Genomic DNA, 24,974 nt, shown 5'->3' on the forward strand with positions numbered 1-24,974 from the left:
ACACACACAATTATATATATAGGCTAACTTCACTATAACGAACCCCTCTATAACAAACACCCATTTTTAATGATCCCAACAGCAAGAACAGATTTTTTCAATGCAAATTAGCCCTAGAACGATCACGTACAGGAACGACCCGGATACAGCGATCTCAGTACTGACTGACACTGAACTTTCTCCAGTGTTGTGTGTTATTCTCTCAGTGAAAACAAAGACCATGGTTGACTAATTCAAAGATAACGCTAATTCATAGATGACCTATTGTAGTACGAATCATGCATGACGAATGCAATCGCTGCCTGTCCGTCATCTTCACACAAACTGCAACCAGGAAACGGGCGTGAGGAGCAAGTTACGCTGGATAGTTTTTTCAAGAGAAAGGACATGTAATTACTGAATTCTGCATGTAAGTGTACATTCTTTCCTTTTTCATTTCTTTACTGTTTTCTTTTAAACATACTTGTAGCAGAGGGGGAAATTAGTGTTGGTGTAATTTATATGTGTCTTCTGTATTATGTCCTCTGTGTGTTACCATCGTTGGTAGCATCACATGACCCGTTTGTTTACTTTCTGTATTGTGTTTAATAAACCCTGTGCCAGCATTTTAGCTCCAACTCCCATGTCTCTCTGTCTTGCAATGCGGTTACCCACACATGTGACACGAGTACCTTGTCACAATACCGTTTAAATGTTGATCAAAGTGAAGGAATCTTCATAAAAGTACTATATGTTGATGTTGAATTCAAATTTCCCATTTTATCATTATTCTGATACAGAAAAATGCCAAATCCTATTATATGAACACCCTGATATAACAAACGTTTCTCCAGGTCCCATGGGGGTTCGTTACTGTGAAGTTAGCCTGTGTGTGTATATATATTATGACAATGACTTTTAAAGTAATTAATGATTGAATATTTGCGAATTCGCTGAATGGTCCATTTAATTAATAATTATTGCTATTGATTGTTTGCCACAGTAAAAATATGATGCTGTATATTCATACAACTATTAGAGTATAGAAGCTTACCCTTCAAAAATACTGTGCACAGTGCTGGCAAATAATAATATCTGTAATTTAGAAAAGCTTCTAGGTATTTAATATTAGTGAAATGACATATGCTGTCTTCTGCTTACTGCATATCTTATACAATATGTACATGCATATCTTATACAATATGTACAATTAGATGGAGTGCTGTAAAATATCTATAAATACAATAATAATACTCTATCTTCCCTCTATCATCCTGTAGTTGCTAATTTAGTAAATTGTGAACTTAAATTCATGCCTTTAAAAAAGTCCAAACTGATTTACAGTGTTAACACTATGTTTCATAGCTTGCTCCTCATTTTACATCACCATGTATTAAGTGTTAAATAATGGAGTAAATGGACTCATCTGCTCCTTTTTTCAGATTGAAAATGGGACCTTACCAACAGGTGCACTGAGATAAATGCCAAGAGCAACTGGGCCGGTGGAGCACATTATATCTCTTTGTTAAAAAAAAAAAAAGGCTTTTGAAAATAATGTTTTGGATCAAAACTCTAAAAAGTGGAGCAGTGCAGCAAACAAAACAAACACAAATCGGCCTTTATATTTCAAAAAGCAAATATACGGTTTTTATAAAATACCTTTCAAAATAGGGAGCAGTTTACAGCCTGCTGTCAGTAGTGTTATGTACTGTACATCATTGCTTTAAGCAATACAGAACGATGGTAAAATATCATTCAAAAAGCATTTAGATTTTCAAGCAGTCTAATGTGATTCAACAGTAAAAAAATTAAAATAATGTAAAAATGTAAACTGTCGGCCTACAATACCTTCCATCCTGGACATTAACTTTCAGGCAATGTATATGATTTGTATTGTTTAAAATCAATACTAACACATGATGTTTTTGCTGTTTTTGCTCTGCGCCTAGTTTATTTACCTTAAAATGCTGCATTCTGTTCCAGTCCTGTCGAGGTCATCCTCAGTGTCTGCTGCCTTGCGAGTCAACAGTTTGACCTCCTCTTCAAGAGACAGCAGTGCTTCCTTCATCATGGACTGCCTGGATCTGTACTCCTGACGCTCTTTGTCCAGCTTACAGAGCCAGGATGAACCAAGTTACTCACAAATTCAGAAGCAGTTTTACTTTTATTACAAATGTGTGTTCTCATTAAGTGTTGGATTGTCAGTACTTGAGATGGAAATACTCAATGTAACCACAAAGCTGGAATAGTACACACTACCCAGCGAGCATGCTTCAAGCCTCATCATGATTATTCAATTAGTTATTGATGTGAACGGTTCTGTTCACTGATGAATAAGGGGTAAGGTGGAGGGGTGGTTCTTATAATTTCAGCTGCACAAATACATTTTCCCTTACCAAGATTATTTCTGACTGCAGATCTTCTGTTCTTTGTTCCAGATGAGCCCTCTCATTGATAGCAGTCTCGTGGGATATCTGTTACAAAGAAGTAACTTCTTTTTTATTTAAAACAAATATAAGTGGCATTAATATTACTGATTCTATTTTTTTATTTTTAAAGTATCTGTAACCAACAAAATAGTTATTTAAATGGTCTGTGTCATGCACATCCATTAACTTATATAGGCTTCAAATATGCAAACATCTATCACCTTTTGAATCGTGCTATCTGGCACTACTAAGTTAAATAAATCTCTGTTTGCAAACCATGCTGTTAGACCTGTAAAGTTAAACTGTCCCCACCCCTTAAAGGCCTTCCTTCCAGTCAGTAACAAACCACCTGCTTCCCCACATGACTGACATGTTTGCAGCCAATTAGATGCATGACCCCAATGATACTGCTGAAGTGAAATGACCAATGAAGTAAAGCAGCAGCAGACTTCCTGGAAGGTAAGGAAAGTAAACTGAGAACCCTGCTTAACCTAGTTGTAGCAGAGCAGAGAGAGAAGCTTGGATGAGGCTTTGTGTTTGAACTGTTTTGCTTAAACCTTTTTATTTTGTTCCTGTGTTTTGTTAATTTGGTTGTAAAAAGTAAAAGTGAGCGAAGAAGCGCTGAACTGCTGAATAGCAGCCTGTATGGGTCTGCTATTTGAAGAGCGCAGACCAGCCATGCTCGGGACGCTACACCACACGAGTGTAGTACAAGATGTCATGTTTTAAAATTGAAAGACATGTTTTCTATAACACATGTTTCTTGTAAAATGGCACATTTGAGATCTATATAGAGAATTAAAGTGTGTGACAGGTAAGACTTGCAAACATATTTTGTTCACTACACTCATCAGTAAAATGCTATAAAATGATGGGTTATTAAGACATAAAAAAACATAATTTACCACCGTGGCACTGCCAACTGAAAGGTAGAACCTATCCAGACTGACTACAGTCCATTGAAAGATAAAGTGAGACCACCAAACTCGTGATTTAAGATTAGGCCAGGCCTTTTCAGCTGAAAAGCTAGTGCATTATCTAACCACTATGTCACATATCTTCCCCTTAGTAAGACATTACCTGTAACCTCTCCCTCAGACTGTCCCGCTCGGTGGTCATCCTCCGCAGGTCAGCAGTTGCCTGGTCCCTTTCAGCCTCCACACGTCGGAGAATGGAGTGTGCTGCAAGGCTTGATTTAGGAGTTTTTGTGGACTTGATTATCTCCCTCCGAAGCCTTGTTATCTCTTCCCGGGCCTGTTAAAATCAGGGTGGAGAATTAAGCTGCAGCTCTATTGCCATGAAAACCGTTCTCAATGAGCATGCCGTTCCTGTGAGTGTCCTGCTCTCCCTCCGCAAGACGGTTCATTCAGGTGGAACATGATTGGTTTATACTTAAACTTAAGCTATGCACCTCACTATTGGTTAGAAGGTTACCTTATACTGAACATATCAGCAATTTTTGGTGTTCATTATAATAACTGCCATTTGGAAAAAAAAAACTTTGTTTTATTTGTAGAAAATTAAATTACTATGACTTCCAGTTGAAATCTCTCCACACATTGCAGTCCAAAATTGTATTACAGACCTGTATATTAGTGTTTCACTTCAAACAGACAACTTAAGACTACTACATCAGGCGCGCTGCGTCAAACAAAAACGTACACTCGACAAAAATGGAGGCAGACCAACTATTACTCATGTGGGTACCTGGGGAGACTCCACACTCTCCTTGTCTGTGCTGCGGTGCCTAGATAGAACATGTCTCAGTTAAGATTGCTGTAGTGTAAAAACGAACCCCAATTTCTGTAGTTTTGCAGGGTTGTGTCGCAAACTTAACATTATCTTACCTGAATTTCATAATTTAGTAATTAAGTCAATGTATGTAACCACCGTCCAGAATGCCTCTGACAGTATTTTGTTCTGAGTAAAATAAACAATATAATACATTTTAATACAATATCATTTTTAATGATACTGTATTGGCAAAGTTATCCTTACATTGTACCAATGACCCAAATAATACAGATGGTAACATATGCCAGTATTGTTTTTATTTTGTTGGGAACGGAGTAACCAAGAAAAATGCCCAAATATTTGCCTTAATAAATGTTTTTTTGTGTGTGTTATTTATATATTTGAATTTTACACGAGTCAGTTCCAGAGTAAAGGATCTTGCTTTGATGTTAACCAACTAGGGTGTGCACCGGAGACACAAATACAGACAAAATATCAAGTTTTCACAATACATCTCTTGTGTCTCATTAATCCTCACCACAAATTAAGATTTGGTTAAAAAATGTATTCTTCTAGCACATAACATACAGACTGTACAAAATATTCTTCATATTATTTAAAAGTCAGTGCTGACCTGAAAAGATATTAATTTAAATTCTATATTCCTTCGAAATTAAAATGCACTTATTGAACCACTTTTGCTTTAAAAAATAGCCTGCATCTTAAAATTGAGTACAGTATAGTGATGCGTGTATTAAAATCGCCAACAAAAGACGTGACTACCTGAGTACACAAACAGCAATGTGACTGACTGCCGAGAAAAGACAAAGACGTCACTACCCGATTACATAAGCAGCAACGCCGAGAAAAGACGAACCAAAATGTTACTGCCTGATCTCGAATCACCCATGACATGCAGGCAGCCATTTTCAAAGAAGCTTCATTAGCTTCCTGAGGATTTCAAAGAGAAGCTTTTACAATTTCAGCATTTCTAACAAACAGTACCAGCTTGGGCAGATCGGAAATGCTGATCAGACCCGACATGCCAAGCAAAACAGGTGTGAGTAATCACGACTGGAAACAGCACATAACTGTAATGCTCTGTGTGACAGCAGATGGCCGCAAACTACCTCCATATGCGTAACTGAGGTTGTATTTTTGAAAATGCATATTTATTTGATGTTTTATTTTTTCCTAAAAATTGAAGGTGGGAAATTTGGGCTGCATCTTAAATTCGAGGGCATCTTAAATTCTAAGGAATATGGTAATTAACAAAGCGCACACAACAAGTCACGGCTCCCCCTACGGGTCAGATCGTAGGTTGCGCTAATCATTTACAAATTCTCTGCAGGAGACTAGACTCAATTAGCAGAAACCAAAACAGCTAGTTTATGATAATGTTGTAACATTAGCTTTAGTACATTAGATTAGTGTTTTATATACTTCATGTATAGTGTATTAAATAAAATGTACAACCATGTGTCACCAAAGTTCAAAGGCTGATGATTGACAGGGTCAATTGGGTCATGGAATTTTCATAATATAAGTGTTCTCATTTGGGGACTGTTGATTTGAACAAACTTACATTTTTAATACTTAAATATCTTTTTAAATTTTCTTTCACTTTTTCAAATGTTGTGCTTTGATGCAACTTAACTTTAGAGGCACCACAGTGCCTTTATAATAATAATCCATTATTGCTAAATAGTTCAATCTTCTGACAGTTCATACTCTTATGGAATGTGCCACATGTATGCATATAACAATGAATTGGAATTTAATCCATTAATTTGAATGGAAAGGCAAGGGCTGAACGTGAACCGAAAACCATAAGGTTCAAAGATGAAAATCTTGCCATTCATTCAATTAAAGAGCAAGCTCTGTAGTCAAGAGGCTAGTACATGTCAGTATTATTAACTCATCAGCCTCTAGAAAGAGTTCCATTACAATAGGCTCTTCTAATCAGTAACAACTATACTATTGTTAAAATACATGCAGTTTGAAAACCAAAGTGAATTCAAGAATGACATTACCTGTTCATGTAGAATGTTAGCCTGGTCTCTGTCTGCTGTTAACACTTTAATGTTGCCTTGAATTTCAGCCATGTGACGCTCATACTTTTCCAGCATGGCTCTGAGCTCATCACGCTCATGCATAATCCGCATCACCTCCGAATCATAGGTCCCTCCCTAGAACATGACATTAGAAAATAAACTGCATCTGTGATACTGCCATGGCATCAGCAGAAAGACAGGCTGCTAAAAGATGTCATTCAGCACACAGCTCAGTGTCACATGGTGTAATAGAAACAATTTGAATTAGTAAAAATAGTTTGTTTGAATAAACTAATTTTAACATGCACAAACCGACTAATGATATAATCAGAAACAGTAAAAAAGAATTATACAAAACAGAAAGTACTAAAAAGAAACTCTTAATCAACTTTATCAATGAGTTTGTGTGATCTCTCCACATCTGTAGCACACACTAAAGTGCAAATGTGCTGTCCCTCACATGACTGAATATATGTATTGTATAATATATAAAAGCTGCATCTCTCTGTTGTAAGTAAGTTTAAGTCACAATAGGCAAGCCTGACAGATCTGCCAGAATATAACAGTAAGTACTTGGCTGGCAGGTGCTTCCATGTCTAACACTGCACAGATTATTGATGTTTAATAGGGGAACAGCCAGCAGATTTCCACCTACAATGTCCCTTAAGTGCAGTCCTGGCTGCTCATGAGGACACAACACTATTAACAGTGTCGTGGTAAGTGTGTTTGTACAAAGATGTAATCTGAAATATATATATACTGTATATATATACTGTGTATATATATACACATTCTTACCTTGACTGGCATGGACCTTGATGGGCTACGACCTCGGGATTTGCTGCGCACTGGACTTGAATTCCTTCCTTTTAGCATCTTTCTCAGGTTTTGTGCCTCTCTTTTGTAGTGATCCCGGTCTTCCTCCAAAGTCTTTACAAAGGAGTCGAGGCGAGAAGGAGACTTGTCCTTCCTCTTTAGGTGTCCTGGTACCCTTTCAGCTTCTAATATGAGCTCTTTTTCTAAATAGTAATAATAATGTTACTACAGTAAATGCATTCACTTTGATATCCAAGCTTAAAAACTGATACATTTATTGGACTAAGATCTTTCGAAAAACATTCAAGACTTGGAACTACAAAGGTACCAGGTCAAGGGTACAAAGAACAGTATACTTAAAAAACATTATATATATATACATAGTAATAGTTATTTACACCATACACCACACAGTAGACTTAATGCTAAATGAGAACTATCAACATTATTATTATTTATTTCTTAGCAGTCGCCCTTATCCAGGGCGACTTACAATTGTTACAAGGCATCACATTATTTTTACATACAATTACCCATTAGTACAGTTGGGTTTTTACTGGAGCAATCTAGGTAAAGTACCTTGCTCAAGGGTACAGCAGCAGTGTCCCCTACCTGGGATTGAACCCACGACCCTCCGGTCAAGAGTCCAGAGCCCTAACCACTACTCTACACTGCTGCCCAATATCACGACAAAGTGGAGCACCATGGTGTATACACATGATGTGTACATGTATGTACATATGTATGGACAGACAGGCACCATATAGAACAGTATTCCCAGATTCATCAACATTAATAACTGTTTTTTCTAGACACATAGCCAGAGGGATCAACATGTGCCTCCCATACTGCGTATCCCCAGATTTGGATACTCTCAAAAACGTGTGTAGAAAAATGTCTTTCCTATCGATATATATGCCAATGTGTGAAATATGACAGACAATTCCACTACATCTCTGCAAGAGTATAGTATGGGAGTGAATTATCTATACATACTGTTCTATGGACGTTAGACTTTCAGTAGGGGCTCAAGAAAGTTAACCCACACCACCAAATGTTATCGGCCAGTGTGAACAACAACTCTGAGGAGAAAATGTAGTATTTATAAGTATTTATAGAAGCACTTTCTTTAAAAAAAAACAAAAAAACACACAGAGCGCCAGTCCTTTGCAATACTAAGACCAAAGATAAAATAGACAACTACATATTTTCAAGAAACATCCTAATATCCTTTCTTCTTATTCTTGATACTGTAGACATAACTAGATCTGTGAATTTAACAATTTATTTTAGCATTTCAAAATGTAGCACGATTGAGTATTTAATAGTTATGGATGATTCTTAAATGACTCACCTGAAACACCAAGCTTCTCAACTTTCTTGCTGAGCTTTTCTTTTTCTGTTTGAAGTTGGTCTAACAAACCATGTAAATTCTTATTCTCTTCTGCGTTGGCTTTCAGCTCTTCATCAGATTTTTCAAGGCTAATCTTCAAAAATTCTGTTTCCTGAAATGTATTATGCAAAGAAAACCCTGTTACACTAACCGCTGAATGCGCAAGCAGGTAGACCAAACTGAGTTTTGACAAAGCATACAAATGTAATTATGACATAAACTTTAAGGCTGATGCTCAGTCAGAATATCAGTCTTCAATGGCTGTATGGAATTGAACAAAACATTATAAGTAACTGCTGTAACACTGTCACTAGGGTGCAGTGCCAAGGACAGTGATTCACCATGTTCTGGACCATTCCTCAGTCAATTCCAAGGAAGATAGAGGTTGAAATCAGCAGCAAAGTTTGTTCTCCTGAGAACCCATGAAACATCAGTAATTTGTGCAGTCCTGTATACAGAAGAACCTGCCAACTGATCGCCTACAATTGGCCCTCTATCAGTATCTGCCAGATCAGTTGTCTTGATCAACATGACTAAAACTGACTTGCAATGTCTGTGAAATTTGTAAAACACTACTTACAGATCTAAGCTTAGTTACGGTATTCTCCAGCAAGGCGATTTCTGTTTGTTGTCTTTTAATCACAGTCTGAAAAAAAAAACCCCATAGGTTTCTTATTCACATGTTCCAAGGAACATTGCTTTTTGTCTGTTGAACGTAGTGCTAAATGTATATACAGTAGTGACAAATGAAAAGAGAGATTCTGAATAAAGACCCTTAAAGAGTAAGTAGTGGGGTTCTGAAAAATATAGCGTTATACGTCCCCACATGTTGCTACAACTGTTTAAATAATGTACCTGTAATTTTTCTTTTCGTTGTTAACATCCTGACAACTTTACACTGTTTCAAAGGTCTTTTCAAAATGTCCGCTGTAGTGCACTGAGGTTTGAGATCTGTCCTCAGCGGCCATTTTGAAAAGAGCTTTGAAACAGACTTTAAAGTTATAAGTTTAAAAAGTTGTCAGGATGTTAACAATGGAAAAAAAAAGATTACAGGTACATTATCTCTCAGGTCTATGGCACCTCTAAGCACTTTACAAAATAGGGAACAAAGCAAGACTGCGTAACATCTTTCCTGTGAGAGAGAGAGAGAGAGAGAGAGAGAGAGAGAGAGAGAGAGAGAGAGAGAGAGAGAGATGGTCCTTCGATTATGAATTTGGAATTCAAGATTGGTGCTAATTAAAGTATGTAAAACCTTCTGCAAGTGTCTAAGTGTAACAGTACAGTTTAATTAGTGTAAAATATTGTAAACTTGGAAGCTCCAGTTCCCTGTATCTATGTACTGTACCTTTGTCTCTTCAATTTCCTTATCTGCAGTGTTTACAACCGTCTCTTTGTCCTTTTCAAGCTGTTCAGCTAATTTGTCAATCTCTGTCAGCTCTTTGCACAATTGCTCGTTCTTGCTGGTCACATCCTCTTTACTTTCCAACAGATGCTGAATTTGAGTTTCCAGGGCATTGTTGGTCCTCTGCAAATGTTCAATCTTAAAATGCAATAGAAAAAAGACAGATTTATAGCGATTTAGGCTGCACTTTATACAAACCTATAAACATCACATTATAGTGAATGGGATGTCAGTGCTATCATATACAGTTGCAGAGCTTGCAAACTGACCCATTTTCTTTGATGCTCATTACAAATCCCCAGAATGTCCCAAACCAATCAGGAAGCTCAGCTCACTCAGATTGTAAGACCCTTTAACTTCAGGTTGGTTGCTTGCTCATTATAATACTTAACATGAAATGCTACAGCTCAACATTCTAACACTTAACACCCATTAACATTTAGTAATTTAAACCACTGAGCAATAACTTCTTGTAACCACAGTTTTTAGCAAATTCAGGTAAGTTATTTTTAATTGCTAAATATGCAAGGTGTGTTCTATATGGAAAATACATGCAGATGCACCGTTACTATATAGGCCTATTTCTGAGCTGGTGATTAAGCCACCCTGGAGGGGGTCATTTTGAATTGGAATAAAAGGGTACACCTAAAATGCAGGGTTTTAAAGCTGTTTTTAACATGAACACAGTATTAATACTGTGATTCTGACATAAAGCATAAGAATCAGGAACTATGAGAAACAAGTTTTTTGGAAGATCCTGTGATCAACCGAATTAATCCACAGCTCGGTTTTACACCTTATCTGAAGGAAGTCCGTTTAAAAAGTTTCATCGGTAGCATTTCGCTTTTACTTCCTTTGTGAAGTTAGTTTTATTTTCAATAAAACAGTGTATCATGTATGCACTGTATGAGCGCATTTTGAAGGTAGTGTTTAGTACAAGTTTTTTCAACACCAGTTTCATACTACACAAATTCGATTGTACATTAGTAAAATACTATTTTAGTATTAAGATAAAAATACAATTAAAATAACAACTGCATTGCACTATCACTGAAATAAATGTAATAAAAACATAGCTCATTGTAACTACCTTATACGTCTCTAAGGATTTCTACACCTTTGCGTTGTGTCCAGAGCTTGCACAGCCCAACATTAAGGAATGAATGAATGACCTTCACCGCACCACAAAACAGTTAGTTACACGTTGGCATAGCAACTAAAGCCCCCCTTCCACCCAAACGCTCACACCTGTACATAACAACGTCAATCCACGTTTTAACTTGTCTGCAGCTTCAGAAGTTTTAGCAACAGAACACAAACTATCAGCTTACTCCTGGCACACAGATACATTTCGGCTTTAAAAAAAAGCCCCCAACCCCCAAACTCGTTATATTTATGAATATCTTCTCTAGCTAAAGAACGCTCGCGTAGAACTATAAGGACACGGTTGAACTTTAAAACCATAAATGCAACTACTACTAAAAATCTGACCTCCCGGTTCCCCGCCGTTTCCAAGCATTTTCCCTCTTTGAAAGAATAATGTGTTGCTATGTAAACAAAACATGCCTCCTTTGCTGCAATCTCAGTGAGATCGACCCTTCAGGGGCAGACTGTTTCACAACGGTATCTCACTAGAGTTCCTCCCCTGCTAAGTTTACTCATCACTACAACTATCTGTATACATTCCCCGAGGGAGTTTCGCGTTTTGCTGGATACAGTGTGCATACATATTTTTTTAATTAAGATAGTAAAACTAGTACAGTAATAAAAATTACAGAAAGTACAACAATTGCTAGAAACACATCACACTCATATTGATCTTATGGCCACATTTCCAAACAATTAAACAAAAGAACCTTTTAGTATATTAACATGCTTGCTTTGTCCAGGGAAAGTGTGTTTTAAAAAAGCGGGTATATACTTCCTGTATGCCCAAGTTAAACACAATGCGCCCCTTTACAATGATTATTTGTGTAGAAATATCCATGGTACGCTATTAATATAGCAGTTTGTACATTAAAATCATGCAATGGAAAAAACAAACAAACAAACAAAAACTATGTAATATCAATTAAAAAACAAATCAAATTGTACATGTATTTATAAATACTTGAGTATTTACTGAACGTGCTACTTAACAGTAGGTTATAATACAGTTCTTGACGTTTAAGTAAAACAAATAAAAAAAGCTAAATCCTGACGATAATTAATTTAAATCACATTTTCCCTACCTAAGTAAAACCGCTTTCCTCCCAAAGACACACTGTCTGGCACAGTAGCAAATCAGTGCACGCCTCAGTGTCATAACCCCGATCGTCACAGTGAAGAATTTAGGCATGACCAATCAGATAGGTCTTCCTTTTTAGCGTCAATATGTTTGTTTATGTTGCCGTGGCAACCTAGCGTCCCAGACAACAATTTCAGCTGTAGACACGTGTGAAAACGACAGATAGGGGAAATACAGTGAATGGGAACGGGCAAATGGGAATGGGCAACTTCACATTGCTGGCGATTTTGATTAAGTCGTCGTGTAGTCCAAATAAAGGTTTTTATTAAGATGGAGATTTTCCAACTTTTACAGTATACGATGGGTTTTGTGAACAGTGCACCACAAAGGTTGCCGAATACCTTAGTATGGTAAACCTTGTCAAATCAACAATATGGTAAAGTGCATCAAATTCACAGTGGAGTATGTATGCATGACAAATTGCAAAACTACCATGCAAATGATGGAGGACAACAAATAGGCTTGGAGAGTCTGAATATTCAGCTGACATGAGATAACTAAAGATACAGACATTTAAGTTCCAATCCATATGAAACTTAATCCTTATGCATAGACAATATAACTTAGTTTGGATTGGATTGAATCCAGGCCTGTTGACACACAGCCTTTATTACAGTAAAATGTAAGGCTTGTTGTATTAAGTGTGAAGTAAGTATGCCTTGTATTTAGAGTACTTTTGCATTCATTTCAAGGTTAAGTCAAATTTTTTTCAGCTGATCATGTACAGTAATACTGTTCTAGGCCAATGTGCCAAATTTCAGGTTCCTGTATTAGTACACTTATTTTTCAAACTTAAGAAGAGTTGAATCAATCAGATCTTGTAGTTCCATCAGATTTGTAAAACATGTTACTGTACTAATTGTTTGATTGATGTATGTTGTAGACGCAAAGTCTCAGGTGTGGCTATATCTGGCTGTTTCACTTGTCACAGAAACTGTTCACTAAATTTCTTTCAAGTTATGTCAGTTAAAGTAAGTAGTGGGGTTCCAAAAAATATAGTGTTACATGTCCCCATGTGTTGCTACAACTGTTTAAATAATGTACCTGTAATTTTTCTTTTCATTGTTAACATCCTGACAACTTTTTACATTTATAACTTTAAAGTCTGTTTCAAAGCTCTTTTCAAAATGGCTGCTCTAGTGCACTGATAGTGTAAGGTTGATTGCCCACATTGTCAAACAGGTAACACAGCAATAACGATCCATGATGTGGTATGGAACAGAAAAGCTAGAGCACTTGTTTCAGTGATTTAGAGGACAGATCTCAAACCCCAGTGCACAAGAGCGGACATTTTGAAAAGACCTTTGAAACAGACTTAAGTGTAAAAAGTTGTCAGGATGTTAACAATGAAAAGAAAAATTACAGGTATGTTATTTAAACAGTTGTAGCAACACGTGGAGACTTATAACGCTATATTCTTCGGAACCCTGCTACCTACTCTTTAAAGACATTTAGCATTCCTAAAATAAAAACAATGAAGCCCTCTAACTGCAAGTTGCTTTCCTTTCTCATGTATCATGTACTGTGCTGTGCAGTATATGAATAATTGTAGGCACAAGAGATCAAGTGAATCTATGTAGTATTTTTCTGAATGTTATGTCAGTTACTGAGGAAATGTCCCAGATTGGGTCTGAAACAAAGAAAAAAATCAGCCAGAAGATGCATACATGATACAGCATTATACATACCTCTTGCTCCTGGCTTTCAGATTTTTCGGTATTGTTACAATCCATTTATGGAACTCTGATCTGGAGCTTAATGGAAAACTTGCTGGCAAAGCTCAGTTTGTGAAGAGTAGTAGATTAAGTGAACTTGCCCCTTGAATCATAGGAGCTGATTATTTACAAATTGCAAGTCTCAACATGCTAGCATGTCCGTGATTGGGTATACAAAACAAACACAACTCGACACCACTGCCTAGAAGCCAATGATTGCCTCTATGTTTACTTCAGATTTTCTGATCTTATAACACCTCTGTGCTTTTGTATTCAACACCATCCACTCCTTAATTTTTGGAAATAATCAGTTTTCATTACGTAAAATGAAGAAATGAAAAAAGTAACAATGTTCACTGTTTCCCCAGATCTGTTAACAAGCCATTTGTATTTAGTTTACTGACTTTTGGATTAACAGCATAACTTATTTTGTATTGATATTGAACTGCAGAGGTTTGTCAGATGGGGTGTGTGTTGCAAACACATTGTGTGTGTGCATCAGCTGTCTCTCATCATTGATTAACTTCCCTGACATATATTCTGTAATATATAAAAGCTGCATCTCCCTGTGTAAGGTCAGTTTCAGTCATGATGATGTACATTTTGGCAAGGCCTCAGTTGCCTTGTAACCAAGATGACTCTGAATGTTAATTTCATATATATATATATATATATATATATATATATATATATATATATATATATATATATAGCGGGTTGTGAGAGACGGCAGGGAGGGGGTTAAAACCTCCCTGCAAAGTAAAAAGAAAGAAAAACATGTGAGAATGCACCGTATTGATTGCTTTATTGTTTCATTTAGTTTTGCTAATTGTTTAATTGTTTTATTATTAATTATTATCCGCACCTGGGCGTTATTAAAAATTAGGTCCAGGTGCGGGAGTTCAAAAGGAGAGCAAGCAGTCTGCTCGGGGCTGCTGAATGGAAGGAGGCAGAGAGGTGCGCTGTCTCCGAGTAGCCATTGAAGAGAGAAAAGTAAGTGCGGTGTTAAACCTGGGTTTTGTGAAGACGGGAAAACAGCTTAGCTGTCCCGTGTTAGGAAGGGGATTCCTGAAAGTTGAGTTAGCGCTCCAAGAGGAGTTAGGTATTTTGATTTTGTGTGTTTTGTTTTGTTTTCTGTTTATTAAAAAAATAGCGCAAACGCGCTTGAAAATCCACTTCTGTGTGCTGGGTTGTATTTTTAAAGGGGCAACGAACCCGAGCGAGGGTCAATCTTTTACTATATATATATATATATATATATATATATATATATATATATATATATATATATATATATATATCCTTTTGAGTTACCTGTATCTTTGGAAAGCTATAGTAAGTGCTCTACATTTCAGTCGTAGTTATTTCGTGAAAGTTTAGTTTAACGCGGTTTTCCTCTTGGTGAGGCAGCCTTTTGTTTTGGTTTGTTTGGTTTTTGTTTCGCTGTGACGATTCATTAAACTACTGTGTTTACTGCTGCCTGCGCTGTTGCTAGTAGGTGACCAGCGGGGTTAGACTGGATACCTACGTGGCACAGTCACGGTGTGTTATTTCTATGACCGGGACTTGTTAAAACGCTGTTTGGTTCTTAGCTGCAGGAGCAGCGACCTGTTCTACCAAGTAGATTACTTCTATGACCAGGACTGATCAAGACACTGTTTGGGTGTCTAGCTGCGGGAGCAGCGATCTGCACATTGTTATGGGAAGTGTTCATAAGTCAAGAAACAGAAGCACAAGAGGTGGTATTGGATCATTGTTTATTACTGTTTGAAGGTGGCCTTTTAAAACAGTCACTGCAGTGGGAATACAAGTGGTACGACATTCTGCTTAAGGGGATTCAGTATTCATCCGTGTTTATTCTGGGACCTGGCAGTAGTAGGAAGGCTTCTAAATATCTTGGACATCCCTTGCTTGTGTTCCGGGCTCACTCCTCCAGAGGGGGCCGCTGCTCTCTGTTTCTGTGTTCCAGGAGACAATCAACCGAGGGGGTTCAACCTATACTTACCCATGTTCCTGGCTAACTCCACCAGAGAGAGCCCACCTCTACTTACCTGTGTTCCTGGTTCACTCCACAAGAGGGAGTCTGCTTCTACATGCCTGTGTTCCTGGCTCACTCCACCAGAGGGAGCCCCCACCTCTACTTACCTGTGTTCCTGGCTCACTCCACCAGAGGGAGCTTACCCTCTACTTACCTGTGTTCCTGGCTCACTCCACCAGAGGGAGCCCAGCCTCTACTTACCTGTGTTCCTGGCTCACTCCACCAAAGAGAGCCCAACCTCAACTTTCCTGTGGTGCAGAATCGGGACATTCTACAGGCAAAGCCTGTCACAGTCCGGTCGTCTCAAAGTAGCATAGAGAGGGGAGAAGTGAGGTAGTTAGTAGCCCGTACAGGGCAAATAAACGCTTTTGGTTAATTTCAACCTTGTGTAAATAAAAGTGCTTGCCTGAATACATAACGAGTTCACTTCAGTCTTTGGGGAAGAAAATACCGGTGTTCAGTAATACCACACTACCAATCTTTCACTATATATATATATATATATATATATTGTAGAAAGAGCGGCGTCGCCTTTAAGAAATGGCGACGCCATTTGAAAAACTATACAACCCAGGAACCTTAGCTTTAATAAGGAAGGCGGGGTTTCTGGGTATAAAGGGAAGTGGAGCGGTACAGACGGGGGTGATCGGGGGAAGCACCGCCGTGCGTACTGCTGAACAGGGCTGAGAGAATTGAAACTGTATTACGAGTTATTGGAAGGTAAAGTGAACGTTTCGTTTTGAGTAAAGCGGTATTTTGTTTTACTGTGGCGTTTATCCTCTTTGTGAGGTAGTCTTTTGTTTTGTTAAAGTTTAATTTATTTTTTATGAAATACCGGTCAAGAGACGCTGTTTACCGGTGACGAATTTAAAACAATTCCGCAGTTTCCGTGACGGTTGGGAACCGTCACAACTGCCGTTTGTATATGGGCGTTTGTTTGTCTCGGGACACAGAGGGAAGCGCGCATGAAGACGCAGCACAATTAGCGAACTGTAATAATAATAACGGAGGCAACGGTCTGGAGTTGTGGGACGTGGCTTGCATGGTACAGACAGGAACTGCAGTTTCCGCAGGTGGGGTACACAAACAAGGATATTGTGTTTGAACTCTGGGACACCCCCGTGTTTCTGTGAAGCACTGAGACATTGGTTGCAGGGGTTCACCCCCACAACCAGGATACAATTCCATTTGCATTCTTGTGGATTATTACCAGTCTTGCAGCGATACCCAGCTGTGGGTGTCCACGTTGTTCTTACCTATCACCTGTGTTTAAGGATACTCCAACAGGGGGAGGAGGATCTCTCTGTTCTTGTCTGTGTTTCAGCCAGTTCCAGCAGAAGGAGTCTGCGTTACCCTGACCTGTGCTACAAAGGCATCCCAGCAGAGGGTGTCGTTGTGTTCTGACCTGCGTTACGACAAGGCTCCAGCAGAGGGAGTCTGCGTTGTCCTGACCTGTGCTACAGAGACATTCCGGCAGTGGGCGTTCCTTCTTCTTACCTGTGTTGCAGCCAGACTCCAGCAGAGGGAGGCTGCGTGATTGTTGCCTGTGGGGCCGAGACTCCAGCAGAGGGCACCGGGTCCACACTTACCTGTGTAGCCGGAATATTCCACGGGGAAAGGACTTGCAAAGGCCTCGGCCGGCTGGACTCGGTACTTCTGAATCAGTTAGTGAGGGACGAAGAAGTGAGCTAGTTAGTGACCCGTACAGGGCTTTACTCAACCCAGAAAAGTGATAATTTGTGTAAATATTGTAAATAAAGAATTACTTACCTGAACATTCCTTGTGTCTGTGCCAGTCGGTGGAAGCAAAAGGAGAGTCACATATGGGAGTACTCTCCGGATTTGTTACAATATATATACAGTGCCTTGCAAAAGTATTCAGACCCCTGACCAATTTTCTCATATTACTGGATTACAAATGGTACATTGAAATTTCGTTCTGTTTGATATTTTATTTTAAAACACTGAAACTCAAAATCAATTATTGTAAGGTGACATTGGTTTTATGTTGGGAAATATTTTTAAGAAAAATAAACTGAAATATCTTGCTTGCATAAATATTCAACCCCTGTGCTGTGGAAGCTCCCAGTTTACACCGATGAAAGAAATTGCCCTAACGAGGACACAGTTACCTTACCATTGGCCTCCACCTGTGAACCATTAAAGTTGCTGTCACATTTTCTGGATAAAAACCCCACTGTTGAAGGATCATTGGTCAGGCTGTGAATCTGAAGGAAAACCTGTGTGGTCCTCCTGAAAACCCAAAAGGTACTGGTGTATGAGAATGATGTACTGTGTGTAAAAAGTGTTTTGTTGAACAGGGAAACGGCTTAGCTGTCCAGCTGATTGTTTAGGTCATTTGAAAAAGTTTAGTTAGCGCTCCTTGTTTTGCTGTTTTAAAGGTGCAAATGTGGCAAAGCGTCCCAGCCCAAGTTGGTTTGCACCCTTAAAATTCTTGACCCAGACACAAGAACTTCAAGTTTCTAAGCGCTTTTACGCATGTTTATTAAATCAAACAAAATAAACAAACAGCGAAGCAAAACAAAAGCCTAACTCCACCAAGGAGCGCTAACTAAACCTTTCAGTCCTGGGTTTGTCAATTACAGATGATGTTTCTCTGTACTTGTTGATTATGCTTCAGATACCACACCTTGAAAATCGAGTGATGCGAGCTATTTCACTCAATGTTTATCCTTCTTTATGCAAGTCAAGGTTGTTATAATAGTAGAAAACACTAGTGGAGGCTTTGAGTAAATTGGTGATGCACATAAGGCAGCAGAGTAGAAAAATGCAACATGTCTAAGACTTTTGCACAGTAGTGTATATTACCCACTGTACAGACATGTTCATTAATGATCAACAAAATGAGAATACATAAAAAAATGATGTAAACTGGTACATTCGTGTCTCAGAAAAACTGGAGAGGAACGGGAAATTAAAACAAGGTAAAGGCAATCATCCAAATAAAGCTGAAGCACTAACGGATAACGACATAGAACATCTGTACAGCACTGAAACACTATGTTTTTTAAAAAAAAAAATAACTGTACTGCTGAATCTCGTCTTCTTTAATATTAACATCACAAGGGTATCCATGTTTTATAAAAAATAACAGATGTGCCTCTTGAGTGAGTTACAGGAAAACAATTCCATCTCGGGTTTCTGTGACAGTTTATAAATTACTTGACCTTCGGTCTTGTAATTTATGACATCGCAGAAACCCTAGATGGAATTATTTTCCTGTAACTCACTTAAGAGGCCCATCTATTATATATATATATATATATATATATATATATATATATATATATATATATATATATATAGAAAAACCTAATCCTGGCTGCAACCAATGCTGCCAAATATTCCTACATTTATTTTCATAAATTATACTGCCCCCTTGTGAAAGATCTGTGTATTCTAGCACTAAACCCCCTTACGTTGTTTCTGTTTAAGTTGAATGTTTTAAGATTTCCTGTGTTTGGGGGATTACTGCTTATATAGTTACAATAGCCTTTGCAATTATTAAGGTTTTATTTACAAAAGGGCATGGAAAATAGAATTGCTTGGACATAATCCTTAAAATATCTCAAATCTATGTTCAATATATGAACAAACGTTAGGTTATTATCTTAACTCTGGTTCCCTTAAATAGAAATGTATCAATTACCGAATGGGTATTAACCCCTTTAAGACCCGAAGCCTAAATAAATATATCAAAGCTGCTCGTGCATAAAAGGACTGCACGCACAAAACTCAGTGTCATTTTTCCTTCAAGCCTGCTGCAATCATGGACGCAGTGACCTTGAAGCTTACTGGTTACATTTATAGTTCAGGGAACCTGGGTTATGATAAGGGCAAGATTGCTGCACAACCAGAATACTACAAGGCTAAGCCACTGGCTCCCGATCACCGCTCGCATCCAGTTCAAGACTCTTGTACTAGCCTACAGATGCCTTGACCAGACTGCACCCAGCTACCTCCAGACCCTCATCTCTCCCTACACCCCCACTCGACCTCTCCGCTCCGCCTGCACTAGAAGACTAGCTCTACCTCCGCTACGCTCCCCTGCCTCCAGAGCCCGCTCCTTCTCCACCCTTGCTCCGCAGTGGTGGAATGACCTTCCTACAGATGTCAGGACTGCCCAGTCCCTGACCACATTCCGGCGCCTCCTCAAGACTCACCTCTTCAAAGAGCACCTGTAGAACTCCTCTGTTTGTATCCTGGGACACTATCACCCTTCATGTAAATGTGCTTTATTTTGCTCTGATCTGCCCCCTATTTTACTGCATTTAATCCTGTACTTCAGAATACTGTAATCTGCCAAGTGTTTAACCTGTAGTACTTTGTATTTAATCACATCCTGATGTAACTATCACTATTTAATCATATCCTGATGTAACTATCACTATTACCTGCTGTATTATTGAATTGTGGTTTGTCACACTTGTACTTTGCTTGAACAAAAGTTATTGTATTTCTTGCTCTTATTGTATTACTTGTATTGTAACACTTGAAATGTATTTGCTTACGATTGTAAGTCGCCCTGGATAAGGGCGTCTGCTAAGAAATAAATAATAATAATAATAATAATAATAATAATAATAAGCCGAGACTGCCTTGTGTGTTACTATTCGTTCCCCCAGTAACAAGTAGCTAGGGCTAAAAAATGGAGGGAGAAACTCAACTCTATGCCTGGGTTGACTCAGAAGCTGCCCTTAACACTCTAGTTGCAAAGCCAGGGTTTTGAAGATCCATGACATTTAGTCTGTAGAACCTAATAAAGGTATGGGGAGTTGCCCTCACTGCTGCATTGCAAATGTCCTTGACAGATGCATCCTGGAATAAAGCCCTCAAAGTTGCCATGTCCCTGGTGGATTGGGCAGTGAGCTTCTCTGGAGGGGGCAAGCTGGCTCGCTCATAGGCAGTCCTGACTATCTGCTGTCCATTTGGATAGCCTCTGTTTAGACAGGGCTTGACCATGGGACTTTGCCCCATAGCAGACAAAAAATAGTTTGGACTGCCTCCAACTATTCGTCCTGTCAACATAATATGCTAGTGTCTGCACAGGACAGAGCATATGAAAGCCTCCAATTCCACAGACGGGTTGACATGGAATGCTGAGATAGTTTTCGGCAAAAAGGCAGGATTGGTATGTAACGTAACCTTTGTCCCGGCTTCTGCAAAAATTAAGCTGGCTTTCGCAATTGAGAATGCCTGCATCTCACTCACCCACTTTGCAGAGGTGATTGCAAGCAAGAAAGCCGCTTTAAGCGATAAAAATTTCAGCTCAGTTGAATGCAAGGGCTCAGATGGAGGCAAATGAGTGCTTCAAGCACCATGTTAAGCCTCCAGCAAGGAACAATGTCCTTCATAGGCGGCTGAAGCCACCAAGCTCCTTTTAAAAATTCAATTTTGACATGGCAAACTGAAATAGCTGCCAGATAGACCTTTAATGTAGAGGGGGATTTCCCCTCATCAAACAGGTCCTGCAAATATTGCAGTATAACTGCCATGGGATAGATCGTCGGGTTGAACCCAAGGCAGGCACCACGTCTGAAAGACGCTCCACTTGCACCCGTACGGGGGACGTGTGGACACTGCTCTGGCATTTTGCAGGGTGTCAATAACCCTATTGGACAGACCACCACTGTTGTGTCATTATTTATTTGTTTATTATTATTTGTTTATTTTAGCAGATGCCTTTATCCAAGGTGACTGTACGGACAAGCACATGTCTCCTTCGAACCTCCTGCAAAAAACTGCCTGCAGCTCCAAAATATTGATGTGGAGACCCTCCCAAGGGGGGTTCCACACCACCTGTACCCCCCTGCCATTCCATACAGTGCCCCAGCCCATGCTGGACGTGTCCGTGGTGACAACCTCCCTTCTAGTGACACTGCTCAGTGCTACGCCGAGGCATAGATGGACAGGCTGTTTCCACCAAGAGAGCGCCTTTAGACTGTGACGACACTTTCAATAGGCGGTCGCAGTTCAATGCAGGCTGAAAAACCCTGCTATTGAACCAGGATTGCAGAGAGCGCATGCGCAGGAGACCCAAAGGTAGGATCGGAGAAGCTGCTGCCATCAAGCCCAGAAGTTTCTGGAACATCACTAGCGTGAGCACTCTGTTGAGCTGAAATAACTATTCTCTGCACTCTAATAGCTCTAAACAGGCAACTATTCTCTGCACTCTGCCGTCCGACAGAGTGAACAGCATGGACCCAGAGTCCAAGCACACTCTTAGATAGGAGACTGTCTGAGAAGGCGTGAGCTGGCTCTTTGCATGATTCACCATAAGACCCAACCGTTGTAGGTGTCCAGTGACCAGTTCCGTGTGAGCGTCTGCCTGAGCTGGGGACTGGGCACAAATGAGCCAGTCATCCAAATAATTGAGTACTCCGATACCTTTTAGTCTCAATGGGGCCATGTGACAGAGAGAGAAAGAATTCGAACTGTAAATCTCCCTCCCGACCAGAAAAGGCGCTGGGTAAGGTTGATGGTATGCTGCCTCCTAGATGGACTGCCTTGACGGTAGGCGGAAACCGGAAGGTGACCATATTAGGGGGAGCGCATAGTTGCACGTACCTGGAAGGATTCCATTGCAATCAGCTGCGGGGCGGCCCTCTTTTGAAGAAACCATGGCGACGGGTTGATTGCAAGGAGGAGTTTTTGGGTACAAAGGGGAAGCAGCTACGTCAATACGGGGCCTTGAGCTGATGACGACATCCAGCCGGAGCCTATGTTTCGTTATTGTTTTGTTTTGTCTTCAGCAGAGGAGGAGTGAGAGTCGGGAGCTGCAGCCGCTGAGCCAGCACTAAGACCCGGAGCACATCCCTCACAGCACAACACAGCACAGCACCAGCACTCATCACAACCCTGGAAAAAAGAGCACAGTTTTCGTGCACGGAGGATTGTGGTTACAGGAGTGTTGTTATTTTTGTCAGGACTGTAAACCTGCCGTGTTCCCCCCCGATAGCATCGCTGGTAGAGGGGTGATTAATTTTTATTATTTGTGTTTTTGCAAAATAAACACAGACTTTTGGGATAGAACTCTGGCATGTGAGGCCAAATGACACAGAACTTGTATGCGCATGGTTTTTATGTGGATGTGGAAATAGGTGTCTCTGAGGTCCATTGACTGCAACAGTTGCTGCACCGTCAACATTTTGAACCTCCTACAGGTTGACCTGCCTAAGGTCGAGGATCGGTCTGATGCCACCATCCCGCTTGGGCACCAGGGAGTAGCTGGAGTAGAACCCTTCCTCCAACTGGAGGGGGTGTACTATATGAATAGTCCACTTTTGCAGCAGAGCTGCTAGCTCCTGAGACACCACTGAAGCATCTTGCGGGTCCGTGACTTAGAGCGACACCCCGAAAGGGAGGGGATCATGCTTGAAGCACCCAGATGTCTATGGTGCACTGATGCCAATACTCCAGATGGCTCCCTGAGAAGGGGGCATGGGCCTGTGGCAGCAAGCCGCTAGGGCCACTACTCACCTTGTGGCTTGGTCTAAGGCTTTTGCCACTGTGCCCGGCTGCGGAACCTATTATAGCCTCCACGGCAAACAGCTGCGAGCCGGTTCTGAATACCACCTCTAGCAGCAGACGCAGCCGGCTATGCCTGTCCCTGAGGCTGCTGGGGCCAGGGGCGCCAGTTTGCACACTGGTGGTGGCCGCTTTTTTGGAAGGAAGCGCTCCAGTGCCTTCATGGATTCCCGTACTGCATTAGGCACACTTGCCTGGGAAAGCTAAAGCTGCGGCTACCTGTGTAGCCAGGTTTCTACCCATCACCTGCCCGTTCAGTTTAGACAGACGGAGCAGGTTTTTATTAATCAGGTGCAGCTCATCCAGCTGTAGTGGATGTTGGGACCACAGCAAATGTGACTGGTAGGCTACCAGAATGCTGTTAAAGTTGCCCATCCTTGGCACTGGCTGAATAGGCACGCTTAAGGATCTCCTCTGAAACCCAACACCGCTTGCTGGAGCAAATAGTGTCCTTGGACAGGAGCGCTAAATTAGGCGCCTGTACCAATGCTGAAATAGAAGCCCACTGGTGGAAACTGGACCAGGCCTAGCTTCTCCGCATTGTGCACCCTATATAGGGTGTCCATAGACCGGGAAACAGTCGGAGCTGTAGCCGGGTGACCCCAGGGCGACTGGGTCTCAAAAAAAAAATCTGGGTGCACTGGGGTGGAACGTGGGAGAGGTGGCAGGCTCGTCATCGAAAATTGACTGCCTTGCCTCACCTTCTGAAGACCAGGACACCTGCAAGACTGCAGTGGCCTTCTTGATCAATGGCATAAGCTCTACTGACAGGGAGAGCTTAACAGCAGTGGACTTGCAGTCTGACTCCACGTCCTCAGATGGGAATGCCAGCTCCTGTTCACCCACATCCTCAGAGGTGGTGATGGAGAATGAGTCATCCTGCTGCCAATCTGCACTCGTAGCACCCTGGGACCCCAAAGGGACAGACGGGGCCGACGGTGCTAAATGTTCACACAGCAACTCTGCAAGGACAGTTCCCTGGTCGGAAACTGCTGCCCAAAGCTTATGCATTTGCTCCGAGTCCACCGACCACTTGGACCGGTGTCTCTTCTTCCTCTTCCTTGGAGGAGAAGAAGAGGCAGAGGAGGATGAAGAAGACCGTGAGGACGGCTTCCAGTGTGGGCTACTTTCCCGGGTGCGTCATCCACACTCCCTTGGCACAGAGCCATGGGGGGGGGGGGGGGAGGACGTAGCCATCCCTCTAACACAGGGTAATGGGGAAGAGCACTGTGCAGGAGTGAGGGACGCAGAGTGCTCTGTAGAGCGACAAGAGAGATGTTTCTCCAGCGTACGCTTGGAGAAATGCGCACAAAATGCACACAAAACTTGCAGAAACTGCGGTTTACCAGTGCCTCCTTTGCATGCTCCTGCCCCACAAACCATCTCGTAATATTGGCCGAAGCCAAAACTAGAATAAAATAACCGCTGGAGCTATTGCAGCCCGGGGGGAGAGCACAAAGTCAGCGGGCTTACGTTGCTTGATCCCTGGGAAGGGGCGACTCAAGCCACAGCGGCATGTAACAAACAACAGGCTGTAGTGTGCAAATATGTTTAATTAGTAAAACTAATACAGCGATTT

At 40.6% G+C, this 24,974-nt stretch overlaps 1 protein-coding gene across 3 annotated transcripts in view; it reads right to left on the reverse strand.

Moving 5' to 3' along the window:
- tsga10 (testis specific, 10) overlaps positions 1-13,883 on the reverse strand; it is a 29,235-nt gene extending 15,352 nt beyond the window's left edge. For 2 of the 3 annotated variants that reach the window (XM_034012566.3, XM_059028819.1), the window contains exons 1-9: positions 13,783-13,883; positions 9,751-9,945; positions 8,986-9,051; positions 8,367-8,517; positions 6,995-7,215; positions 6,176-6,331; positions 3,489-3,662; positions 2,376-2,453; positions 1,938-2,089 (exon numbers count right to left, since the gene is read on the reverse strand). In XM_034012566.3, coding sequence (XP_033868457.3) covers positions 1,938-2,089; positions 2,376-2,453; positions 3,489-3,662; positions 6,176-6,331; positions 6,995-7,215; positions 8,367-8,517; positions 8,986-9,051; positions 9,751-9,945; positions 13,783-13,827 — 1,238 coding nt within the window. In that variant the 5' untranslated portion in view covers positions 13,828-13,883. Of the gene's footprint in view, positions 1-1,937; positions 2,090-2,375; positions 2,454-3,488; positions 3,663-6,175; positions 6,332-6,994; positions 7,216-8,008; positions 8,095-8,366; positions 8,518-8,985; positions 9,052-9,750; positions 9,946-13,782 lie in introns of those variants that run through there. The other variant, XM_059028820.1, reaches the window with a different exon arrangement.
- Between the last annotated feature and the right edge of the window lie 11,091 nt (positions 13,884-24,974).

The sequence above is a fragment of the Acipenser ruthenus genome, chromosome 8 (assembly GCF_902713425.1).
Source record: "Acipenser ruthenus chromosome 8, fAciRut3.2 maternal haplotype, whole genome shotgun sequence".
Classification (NCBI taxonomy): domain Eukaryota; kingdom Metazoa; phylum Chordata; class Actinopteri; order Acipenseriformes; family Acipenseridae; genus Acipenser; species Acipenser ruthenus.